This window comes from Typopeltis vanoorti, chromosome 9 (assembly GCF_054136105.1).
Source record: "Typopeltis vanoorti isolate ZY-2024b chromosome 9, IOZ_Tvanoo_1.0, whole genome shotgun sequence".
NCBI classification, from domain to species: domain Eukaryota; kingdom Metazoa; phylum Arthropoda; class Arachnida; order Uropygi; family Thelyphonidae; genus Typopeltis; species Typopeltis vanoorti.
This window is the reverse complement of record NC_143557.1, coordinates 91,087,492-91,100,317: the sequence shown is the minus strand read 5'-3', so window position 1 is coordinate 91,100,317 and position 12,826 is coordinate 91,087,492. Positions and strand designations below refer to the sequence as shown.

The following is a 12,826-nucleotide window of genomic DNA, read 5'->3' as shown; positions in this document are numbered from 1 at the left end:
TAATGAGAAAATAAGAAAAATCCTAGTCTTGTTTGTTATAATTACTATATAAAATATTATCCTTCTTTGAAGTAATTTCTAATAAAATTACTATTTTAATTTGTTATGAAAAAGGGTCTTTCTTAACTCATTCAAAATTTTTGTACGCCCGGCTAATATTTCATTCCACCAGGCTGGTAAAAATTTTTCTGGGGGAGAACACTGGAGTGTATAGGAAGCAGTGAATTCCAGCAAATTTTGTTATATTTGCAAATCAAGTTGTCTTGGCGTCGTTGTATGTGGCTCAGAACTGGTAGTCAATATGATGGAGTAGTTTATATTGTTCCAGAAACGATATGCATTGTCTGATTCAGGACACTACCAATTAATTTGGCTGAACATATGCACTGTTCAGCCAAACATTTGAGCAGTATTCAGCAGTTGAGTAAATGAGACCAAAAGTAGATGTCCTTAATGCTGGAGCACAAGCCCCCCCCCCCCCCCCCCCCAGGTTGTTCCAGTAAGCTTATGCAGTATGTTATTTCTAGTCCGAAGTTTGGCAGCAATATTGGAACGATGTATATTAAAGGAGATGGCTCTGATACTTTGGATTAAAATTGTGTGGTAGTATGTTCCCATTTAGTGGCACTCTTAAGATATCATGTGCCATGTGCTATTTTTCAAATGGAAACAGCATGTTTCAGCCTTGGTAGTGCTTGGAATAAGACAGCACTACTCAAAGAAGTGGTTTAGTGCTTGTAGGTTACTAGTTAGTATGTGCTCTATAGTACAGAAGTTCTGGTGTTGGAATGTGATGCATAGATCATTGGACTATGCAAATTTTCTAGAATTCCTTGGAAGATCAGAAATATACAAATTGAATAGAAGAGGGGGCCAGAACTGACCCTTGGAGTCCATTGTTAAATGTTCTTGGCTTGCTTGTAACATCATCTATAACTACCTGTAATATTCTATTAGACAGAATAGTGTTGATCAGGTGGGTCATTTTTTTTTACGTTTCAGTATTTTAAGGAACTTGTAGATCATGCCGTTCCTCTATACGGTGTCATATGCAGCCATCAAGTCTATAAAGACCACCAGTTTTAAGGCATTTTGCGAATTGCAAAAAATTCTATTGTAAATAAGTCTTTCTAATAGCTATAGACCTATAGTACTAAGTAGTGCTATAGGTTTATAACGTTCAGGCTTTCCGGGTTTCAGGGTGACTATTATCTTCGATTTTTTAAATTCTGCTGGTAATCTGCCTCTCTGTAGGATATTAGAGAAGAATTTTGTCAGTCATACCATTGTATTTGGTTCAGAGTTTTTTTTAAAAATTCAGGGTGAATATTATCAAATCCAAGTGCTTTATCAGTTTTCACTCCCTGGAGTGCAGCAAGAAGTTCTTTGGTGAATGGATTCGATAGATCAGTTGCTTCAGAACAACCTTCTCTAAGTCTGGTCAATTCCTTCCTAATTATTTTAGTGTGGTTTTTTCTGATTTAGCTCTGGACTGATTCACTATCTGATTGACAATACAGTTGGCCTTTTGATGGTGTCAATCCATTTGTTCTTTCTAGCTTCATTTAAGCTGTCAATAAGATCATCTGCAACGTCTACACGTCTGCTATTCAGGTAGTTGTTATAAAGTGCTTCGCTGATTTCGCTCCAGCCAGGTATATATTCTTTTCTAGCACCTCTAGAGATGTGTTTTTTTGGCTGTAGAAATTACTATTTTCACAAACCTTTGCTAGTTTCAAGGTTGCAGTGGAATCCAGTGCACATTTTTATCTGGTTCTGATGAGAAGCTGTTCCAGTTTGCCTTGCCAAAATTTCAACATGGCATTAGTGTAGTTTCAGTAATTGGGATTTGAGGGCCCACCTCAATAAAGACAGGGTGGTTGGCTGTGTGGGACTCTTCCAATAACATGATGGCTGGTCAGCACTGAGAGGGCCCCTTTGATTGGTTGTAGCAAAACATAAGTCACGATTGGTGCCACTGTTCCATCTAGCTGAGTTAGAAGTGCAGTTATCCTTAGGATCAAAAATCAGCTGTATGCTGTTTGCATCTGCCCACTTGGCTAGCTTGGCACCATTTGCATCAGTTTCTCTATAATCCCCATTGGGTATGATGACAAAGTCCAATATGAACAGCAGGGTGCATTAAGGCTGGCAAAATTTATCAGGCCAGCCTGTAGACATTAATTATTTTTAAGTCGTTAACTTCTATGATAATGATAGATATGTTTGAAACATCGCTGTCAGAAACAAAACGGACCTTAGTAAGTGAATTTTTGACATAAGTGGTTACCCCCCCATACATCTGATGGTATGTTATTCCTATAAGATTGAAACCTGGAATGGAGCCTCTTTCTCGTAGTTGCAACTCATTGCTTGCATGCATTTCTTGTATGATGGCACTGTCAATTCTGTTGTCATTAAGAAGTCTAGTAAGACATTCTTTCTTAGCCCTGCTGATACTTTCTATATTCATCTGGCAGATTCTGAACAGTTGTCCAAGGGACTGAGTCTTAGGACACTTCTGGTTGGTAGGATGATTCTAGTTTTCATCATTGTAACCTGATAGACTGTTTGCATATTCATGTATGCTAATCCAGGAGATCCTAAGATAATCAGGATGGCCAAGTCATTCTAGCTCTTTAGCATTACCCAGGGTGCACCATGTGGAGGTGAGCTAGAGTTGCACCCAATGGGATGCTATAAGTAAGACTGTCTCCATAGTGTGATACAAGTAGATATAGACTGGCAGCACCCATCCCTCGTGTCTTCAGCCTACTGGATAAGGCAAATACCTTCAGTCTACTGCATGAGACGGAAAAAAAAAAAAAAAATCGTGTAGCCCTTGAATACTCTAATAACATTAGGGAAGAACAAGAATAAACATAAAAGAAAGATGAGTAGTCTATAGATGATATAACAGACATACATTACACGAAATAAGGCATGGTCTAATAGGTACCCTGGGGGTCGCCACTCCCCTTCCTACTTAAAAACAAATGAAAACATTTGTATGGAATAAGAGAGAGAGAGAGAGAGATTAGCTGAAATACTCAACTGCCAGTATATAAGTCAGTGTTCAAACCAATTTTTAACTTGTGTATCTGAGAGTGGGTTAGAAATAGTTGATCTAAGAGTAAATCACTGACATTGACATTCTGAGATAAATAGGGAGTAAAATGGCATCAGTGTAAAATCATATTAAAACATTGATATATCAGAACAGAATCTGGCATTGTTAACATTCAACTATGTGGGTGCACAAATTTATTTGGGGTGCTTAAACTGAATGGAAAAGGAAAGGTTAGCAAAATAGGTGTTTTGTAAAGATATTTAAATATCTTTATTTTTATTTATGAAAGATATTATTGTTTGTTTAGTTAATTAAAAGTGAAATAACAGATGTATAAGAAAATTGTTATGTTGATAAGATTTTATTTGTCAAATTGATATTACATTGTAAGATGAACAAGCAGCAGTGCATGTAGTTTCACTATTAGTTGACTAATGGTGAAACTTCTCTTCTCTCAACTTGAATGAAACCATCTTCGCTCAACTCATTCATTCCTGCCAAAGTCAATAACTCTTTTTGACACACACTCTCAAAATTGTTGAGTGTTGGAAATATTACCAAAACGAACACCAGAAGTGTTCATGTCAAAAGCAAGATAACAGTATTGCAAATGTGACAAAATGCAGGAAAATGTGAGTGTAGTGGAGAATGAAGAGAGGAATTTGGGAGGGAGTGTATAGAGGAGTATGAATGGTGAGAGTGCGTCACAAGAAAAATAACATGAAATAAATGATGAAAGATGAGAATAATGGGGTGTCTTTAATGAGAGAAAGAGTATGCTTATGCAGAATTAATGTATGACTTGTGTTCCTCTAGGCGGATGGTTGCTGATCTGCCTACCCCAGTTTACAGGGACAGGGTACTTCCAGATACTGAGAGAGAAGGGAGTTGATCTTCTGTAGACCAGATAAGGGTAGCCAGTTTGCGTTGGGGCTTAAATGCTGTGTGTGTAGGTTGTACTTTTTTAAAATCTTGGCTATTTTTTCCGATGTGCCATGGATGTAGGATATGGTGATGGCATTTCTAAACTTTTTGAAGAGATGGCTGGGGGAATGGGAGAGGACCTGATTATTTTTTTAATACTGTGATCGCTGTAGCCATTGGAGAGGAAGGTTTTGTGTATGTGGTCGAGCTCAGTTGCAAGGGCGGTTCCACTGGAACCCCCCTCTTGCCAATTTTTATATGGAAAAAAGTTTGAAAAACGAGCCATAGACTCAGTCCCTCTCAAACTTCCTATCTGGCTTAGATATGTAGATGATGTGTTCTCTATTTGGCCTCATGGTCTAGACACATTAGACCCCCTTTCCTCAGTCACCTCAACAGCCTACATCCAAGAATCCAGTTTACTATGGAAAAGGAAGAGAACAATAGTTTACCATTCCTAGACATCTTAGTTACACGCCTTCCTAATGGTACACTTTCCTTCACTATATATAGAAAACCTACATTCACAGGCAGATACATTCACACTCTCCCACCACCACCCTGCCCAACAATATGGCGTCATTAAAACTCTAACCAAGAGAGCCCAATCTTTGTTCTAGTGGAACTGCCCTTGCAACTTGAGCTCGACCACACCTTTCTCTCCAATGGCTACAGCGATCACAGTATTAAAAAAATAATCAGTTCCTATCCCATTCCCTGGTCGTCTCTTCAGAAAGAGTTTAGAAATGTCATCACTATAACCTACATCCGTGGCACATTGGAAAAAATAGCCTAGATTTTAAAAAAGTACAACCCACACATACAGCATTTAAGCCCCACCACAAACTGACGTTTGTCAGTTTGTGGTGGGGCTTAAACGCTGTGTGCCGTCTACAAAAGATCAGCTCCCTCCTCTCTCAGCACCTGGAGTTGATATAAAGTACCCTGTTCCTTAAGCTGGCATACTTTGGACAGACAGGCAGATCAGCAACCATCTGCCTAGAAGAACACAAGTCATACATCTGCAACCACGACTATGGTCAGTCAGGCCTGGCTGATCATGTCTTGGATACAACCCACAGGATCGCTTGGGAAAAAACCGCCATGCTCCACTACAGGAAATTAAAAAAAGAGAGACTATTTTTAGAATCTGCATTAAGCTTCCTAAGATTTGAGAAACACTTATCATCAGAGATCACACCATACATTCCAGGCCACCTACAACCGACCATAGAGGGTGCTCCACCTAGATAGGACTTTAGTGTCACCCATGTGGTTGACTTAGTATTGTGTGGTATTTGTGTATATGTTACATTAGTTGTTTTGTAATCCCTGAAGATGTCTCAGTGACCGAGACAAAATATAGGAAGTATTAAATTCTGTTTTAATCCTTTCTGAGTGCTGTATACAATCCATTAAGCCTCCAACATGATGTGGAACACATGCATCTCTGATGTGTGCATACTTGTCCTGGAGTAGACTGTGGTACAAACCATCAGCTAGTAAGAGGGCCAAAGTAAGACTGAGACTCTGAAACCTTCCAAGTCAAGCCTGTCCCATTGCACTGGATGTCAGAGTATTCCCTGGTGGGTTTACAGAAGAAACAACTCAGTTAGATGATCTTTTAGAGGCTATTGAGGAGAACTCACCTGGAATGATTTTGGAAGGAGTCAAAGTTATAATGCATGATAAAGCCAAGGAATATCTATGCCCAATTAGAAGACCAAGAGACCCATGGATATCAGATTCAACATGGGATCTGATCAAAAGGAGGCAGTCAGAGAAACAAAGACTAAAGAATATAAAAGATTACATAGAGAAGTCAGAAAAGCCATCAGTCAGGACAAGGAAAGTTTTTATGTTAATATATATGAAGAGATAGAATTCCAGAAGAAGTAGTGCAGTTATAAAAGGATGCTTTGTTTCGTTTGTGATGTAAAGCGCAAGTTTAAGCCCAAATTGAATGTCATCAAAGACATTCAATTTGAGCAATCAGGAATGGAGCAGTACTAACAGAAGAACTAGAAATCAAAAACAGATACAAAGAGTACTATGAAGAACTGTACAGCAAAGAGGATAAGGAAAATCTGGAGGAGTCCTCTTATCAAAAAAATTTTGATCTGTAACCCTCCCCCCCTTTCAATTAGGCATGAGGTTAAAGGAGCAATTAAACAGCTTAACTTTATATGCATTGTCAAAGTCATCCATCCAAATAGCGTCATCTTCTTTCCCATTATTCCAAGTAAAAATTACAAGTAATTTACAAGATTTTAGATACGTAATGAACACCCTTCATGAATGTCTGAGAAGTGAAAGCAGAATGTGAAATAGGCAGCAATGGTAGGCCAATAGAGATAGAACAGCTATGAAGCTGTGGATATGATTGGTATGGCATTAACAAAAGATCGCGTTACCAAAACACGAAGTCAAGTCGACATTTTTGAGTGGAAACACTAATTCTCTTCAATCAAATTCCATAATATCTGAAACTGTTATAGCAACATGCACTCTATATGTCTTAGTTTTAACAAGTTTATTGCTCCATTCCTGATTACTCAATTTGAGCAATCAGGAATGGAGCAGTACTAACAGAAGAACTAGAAATCAAAAACAGATACAAAGAGTACTATGAAGAACTGTACAGCAAAGAGGATAAGGAAAATCTGGAGGAGTCCTCTTATCAAAAAAATTTTGATCTGTAACCCCCCCCCCCCCCTTCAATTAGGCATGAGGTTAAAGGAGCAATTAAACAGCTTAACAACAATAGATTACAAGGATATGAGAGACAGGATCATGGTCTAGAGCAGGGGTGTCAAACTGCCGGGCTGCGTGCGGCCCCAGACGCCTCAAGGAAAGATTTTAAAAAAAAAAAGGATGGTTGCTTTTTATAATAAAACAGAAATACCATATTTATTCAAATATTACTCGCCCTTGCATATGACTTACATCCCTGTACCCTGATTTTACTTTATGAAAAAAGAAATTAAAAAATTTTGCATATACATCGCACACGAAAATAAAGCTTAACCACTTTCACGTCGGGACGATAACTCAGTCCTCGCAATAAACAACACGACTTCCCCAACTGCCACCATACTGCAGATGCAAGAAAAAAAAGTAGTGTTATTGTACCACTGAATAAAGTACAGAGACATTTGCTGTGTGTGTAATATATTTCTCAACGTGTAATATATTTCTTTAGAGCGATTAGAGACAACTGGTATAAAAACGGCACTAACTAATGAATCACATGTCCCCTCCCACATTAACCATGCTGTTTAGACTCGAGCAAAACCATATGTTGCACCGGCAAACACCGTATCTAACTAAAATGTATTGTTTTTAGTTAGATGTGTGTGAGTGTGCCCACTAACTCAAACACAAAGCTGCAATAAAATTCATAAACTTGTTAAAACTAAGACATATAGAGTGCATGTTGCTTTAACAGTTTCAGATATTATGGAATTTGATTGAAGAGAATTAGTGTTTCCACTCAAAAATGTCGACTTGACTTCGTGTTTTGGTAACGCGATCTTTTGTTAATGCCATACCAATCATATCCACAGCTTCATAGCTGTTCTATCTCTATTGGCCTACCATTGCTGCCTATTTCACGTTCTGCTTTCACTTCTCAGACATTCATGAAGGGTGTTCATTACGTATCTAAAATCTTGTAAATTACTTGTAATTTTTACTTGGAATAATGGGAAAGAAGATGACGCTATTTGGATGGATGACTTTGACAATGCACATAATAAAACTGCTCTCGAGGCCGAAGTAGCTATAACGAAGAGGAGATTCTTGGTAAGTCATCCCCATTTTCAGTTTTTTCCCTGAAAACTTTAGTTTCTAAAAATTCCCGCATATATCTCACCATGATTTTTTAGCTTTAATTTTGGGGGGAAAAAGTGCCAGTTATATTCGAGTAAATACGGTATCGATTTATTTGTTTTCCTACGGCATTTATAGTTACAATATGGATGCAATAACCTGCTATAATATAATTGCAGTAATAAAAATTTGTCACAATTTCAATGTTAGATCCGATCCTAATCAATCGTAAACTATATGTATGCTTTCATTGTTAATTTATGGCACACTTCTTGTAGCATGCTGAAAAAGTCGAATTCTATTGGCTACCAGCTGTTCACATGACGCGCAGCATACACACTCATGTGAATCCAGCTATGAGTTTATAATTGCCTGCTACAGTCAATCAGTGATCTTTGAAGTCAGTGCACAGAAACGATTCAATGAGAACCTAGCAGTGAGAGAATCCCTTTTATTATTATTATTTATTTTTATTTGCAATAGTATTGTGCACTGGTCTACAGTTTTGTGCTTTTTTTATTCAAGCATTTTTATAAAATTGTTAATAATATTAATAATATATTTATTCACTGAGGCAATGTCGCTTTCCAAGCCAACAAGAAAAAGAAAAATTGCTGATGAGGAGAGAAAATTTCAAGAAAAATGGGAATTGAATTACTTCTGCACTGAAACAAAGGACAAAATTGTGTGCATTATTTGTAACGAAACAATTAGTGTCGCCAAAGAATATAATATAAAAAAGGCACTATGATAAAATTCACAAAGAACAATATTCATGCTTGGAGGGTAAACTGAGAGAAGAAAAATTAAAAAGTATGAAGAATTCACTTCAAAGTCAACAAGTATTTTCCAAAATTATGAAAGATAATGAATCAGCAGTGAAAGCCAGTTATGAAATCAGCTATTTATTGGCGAAACATTCCAAACCTTTTAGTGACGGTTCCTTGGTTGAGGAGTGTATGATAAAAACAGCCGAAAATGTGCAAGTATTTCACGATATTTCTTTGTCCAGAAATACTGTGATCGAAAGAATAACCAAAATGGCAGATAATCTGCATGACCAGTTGCAAGAAATATCTGCAAACGTAAGTGCTTTTCGTTTGCATTTGACAAAAGCTTTGACATTCACGACGTGGCTCAAGTTGCTTTGTTTCTTCGGGCTTGTGACGACAATATGAATTTTACTGAAGAGTTCTTGGAAATGATTCCCATCCGTGGAAGACATTTTTGACGTCTTGTGGGGCATTTTGAAAAAATACCAACTTCCTCTGAACAGGCTCGTAGCAGTGCCAACTGATGGTGCTCCAGCAATGATAGGCAAAAATAAAGGTTTTATGTCAATACTTGCAGCAAAGTTAAAAGAAATGTATCCAGACGTTCCAAAACTGCAATCTTTCCACTGCATTATTCATCAGCAGGTCCTGTGCTCCAAAGTATTGAAAATGGCAGTGTACTAAAGCCTGTGACAAATACTGTGAACTTCATCCAATTCAGAGGCCTCAATCGCCGCTAGTTTGCACAATTTCTAAAAGACTTGGAGAGTGAATTTGAAGGGCTACCTTATTACACAGAGATTCGTTGTTTATCTTGTCATAAGGTTCTAAAAAGTTTTTTTTTTACTTTTAGAGGAGATCAAATTGTTCCTAGAAATGAAAAATCAGGATGTTGCATTTCTTAATGATCAGACATGGGTACAAGATCTAGCATTTTTAGTTGGTATCACAGGACATTTGAATGATTTAAATGTCAAACGTCAGGGGAAAGATCAGTTAATAACACACGTATGATGCACTGGCAAGTTTTAGATGCAAGTTAGTTTTGTTTCAAAATCATTTAAAAGAGAATATTCTAAATTACTTTCCTATGTGTGAACAGTTGAACAATAAGAATCAAAGTTTTACCTTTTCTCAATATTGTCCCAAACTCAAAAAGATAAAAGAAGAATTTAATAGGTAATTTAAAGATTTTAAGGAGCAAGAAGAAGTGTTATCGCTTTTTACAGATCCTTTTCCTTTCATTTCGAAAAAGCTCCTATTTGTATTCAAATGGAACTTATTGATTTCCAAAATGATTCCATTCTAAAAGCGAAATACCAAGAAGTTGGTGTACCAAAAATATACAGTTATTTAGGTCAAAAATATCTGGAAATAAAAAAGTTTGCAGCAAATATTCTATGTTATTTTGGAAGCACCTATTTATGTGAACAATTATTCTCATATATGAAAAGTTACAAAACAGCTCACAGATCAAGATTAACCGACGTCAACCTTTCTGCCATAATGAAGGTTGTATGCTCACAATCTTTGAGTCCAAATTTTGGCAGGCTGGTTAATAATAAACGTTGTCAAGTGTCGGGAAAAAAATAAAATACTGAAATTAAATTACTATAATTATATTATGCAAGTATATATATATATATATATATATATATATATATTTTTTTTTTTTTTTTTAAACCTAAAAATATAATTTTTCCCCAAAATATAGACTTCCCCCCCTCCCGAAAAAAAAAGTATTTTATTTCAACACAAACACAAAAAATTTCAAACTAACAGGAGGCTCTGTAAATTTTTGTGATGGTTATTAATGAGAGTTTATACTTTTTTTTAGAATGTATAAATATATAAATATTTGATTTATTCAAATAAAATTTATTTTTGGTTTAATTTGGATTAAATGCTATCTATTGTAAATATTAATATAATAAAAATATTCTTTATATTATTTTTTTTTTTTTGAGTTGTCATAATCATTATACTATTATTTTATGTCTTGTAATGACTTGGAATAAATAAAATTTTTATCATTAATTTTCCAATTTATTTATACTAATTTTTTCACTTCCCTTCGATTCTAATTAGTGCGGGTTTTTTATTTGAAAATTTTTGCAGCCCACTTGAGATACACTTTTATAGCAAATGGCTCACGGTCCAATTGAGTTTGACTCCTGGTCTAGAGACTAGAATAAGTTAGTTTTCACTACATGAGAAGGGAGATATGAAGGATTGCTGGAACTATAGAGCTATTAGTTTAATCTCTCATACAAGCAAGATTTTATTAAAAATCATTCTGAATAAGGTTGAGGCAGAGATGCCTGAGGAACAAACAAGTTTTGGGAAAAGTAAGGGTATCAGAGATCAGATCCTTAGCCTTAGACAAATCATAGAAAAGTATAAAGAATTTAGACTAGGTAATGTTTCATAGATTACTCTAAAGCTTTAGACTATGGAGCATGTGAAACTATTGGAAGTAATGAAAATAATGGGTTTTTCTCAACACATTGTCAGGTTGATAGCTAACTTGGACAGTGAGCAAGAAGCTATGGTAAGAACAGGTGTTGGATTAACTAATAATGACAAGGAAGAACTAGGACAAATCCTTGACAAAGTTAATGAGATCAGTAAGAACAGAGGACTTTAGCTTAATCCTAGAAAGACAATGATTATTGTTCTCAAAGGAAATGCAGATAGGGAAGCTCCTGATAAACAAATGTACCTTAATGGAGAAAAAATTGAAGTCAGCAAGTTTTGAATATCTGGACTCATTAATGAGAATTGCTGTTTAGAAGACATCAGAATAAGATTAGGAATGGTTAAAACAATAGTCAGAGACGTGTCTAAAATCTGGATATATAAATCTATCTCCTCTGGAACAAAGTTGAGCATTTTGGGTGCAGCTGTTTTTTCCAACAGTGACTTGTGGATGTGAGATTTGGAACCTAAAGAAGTCAGATAAGAAAAGGATAGCTGCTTTTGAGATGTGGTGTTACAGAAGGCTGTTGAGGATATCACATACTAAAAGGCAGACAGACAAATGGATGAGTGCTAGAAAGGATTGGTAGAACTTTAAGGCTCCTTAAGGATATTGACAAGAAGAAAGTTGAAATACTTTGGACACATTGAAAGTATGAAAGGGGGGAGTTCTGAAAACAGTAATAGAAGTTAAAGTTTATGAGGAAAGATGAAGGGGCAGATCATCAGTGAGATGGATGGTGTGTGTGTGTGTGTGTGTAGTGACTGATCTTCAGAAAGTTGAAGCCACCAGAAAAGTATACAACAGGACCACCTGGTGAGGACTTGTATGGCACATCACCAAGTAACTGACTGACCATACAGCATCTGATGATGTCTAATGGATAGAAGAAATGACTTTAGACAGCAATGAGAAATAATGAGAAAAATACACTTCTTTCATGCAGTAATTTTTCTAAAGCATAACTGTTTTTGTAATTGATGCCTGTAGCAAATTTTGATGGTATTTATTAGTTAGTTGAGATTAAAACATGGTTTTATGTAGTTGATTTGAATCTTATATACCAAGCATATATAATTTCAAGGAACTGTTCACTATCATAGTATGTACAACTTGGAAGTTTATCAGTAACATGAAGTATACTAACATGAGACCAAAAACTTTTTTAATTCAGTACATCAAAACAATGCATGAAAGAGAGATTTCAGAAATGCATAAAGTAAATCCTAAGCCATTTTAGCTTGCTTTATAAAGGTATCTATCATTTTAAAAAATCATTAAATAAAGTTATTTTGAAAATTGTTTTTATACTATCTTAAATTTATTTTAATACTAAATTCTTCTTTAAACTTAAGTGAAAGTGCTAGATGTTATTTCAAATAAATTTTTTTAAAGAGATTCTGCCTTTATTTTATATATATATATTATTTATTAGAATTGTGCAAACGTACTTGGTCCACCATGGATATTGTGCCACAGCTGAAGCATTTGCTCGTAGTACTGGACAAACCTTTGATGAAGATGTAAGATCAATTAAAAATAGACAAAGTAAGTGGTATTTTGTTAACACATAAACATCTCTTGAGAAATGCTTGCATGTTGATATCCTGCATGAAAACTGCCATAATATAAACATGTGCTTAAGGCAGGGGTCTTCTTCAACCTTTCAGAATATGTGGGCCACATTAAAAATTTCAATGATATCCCCCCCCCCCCCAGGGCCACTAAGCTATACTGCGTTATTTAGAA

The 12,826-nt window shown here is 35.9% G+C and overlaps 1 protein-coding gene across 1 annotated transcript in view; it reads left to right on the top strand.

Annotated features, from left to right (window-relative positions):
- The window catches only part of RanBPM (Ran-binding protein M), a 267,873-nt gene that overhangs the window by 125,133 nt on the left and 129,914 nt on the right, over nucleotides 1–12,826 (top strand). The window contains exon 7 of the mRNA XM_090397780.1: nucleotides 12,513–12,625. Within this exon, the coding sequence (XP_090253906.1) occupies nucleotides 12,513–12,625 (113 nt within the window). The remainder of the gene's footprint in view (nucleotides 1–12,512; nucleotides 12,626–12,826) is intronic.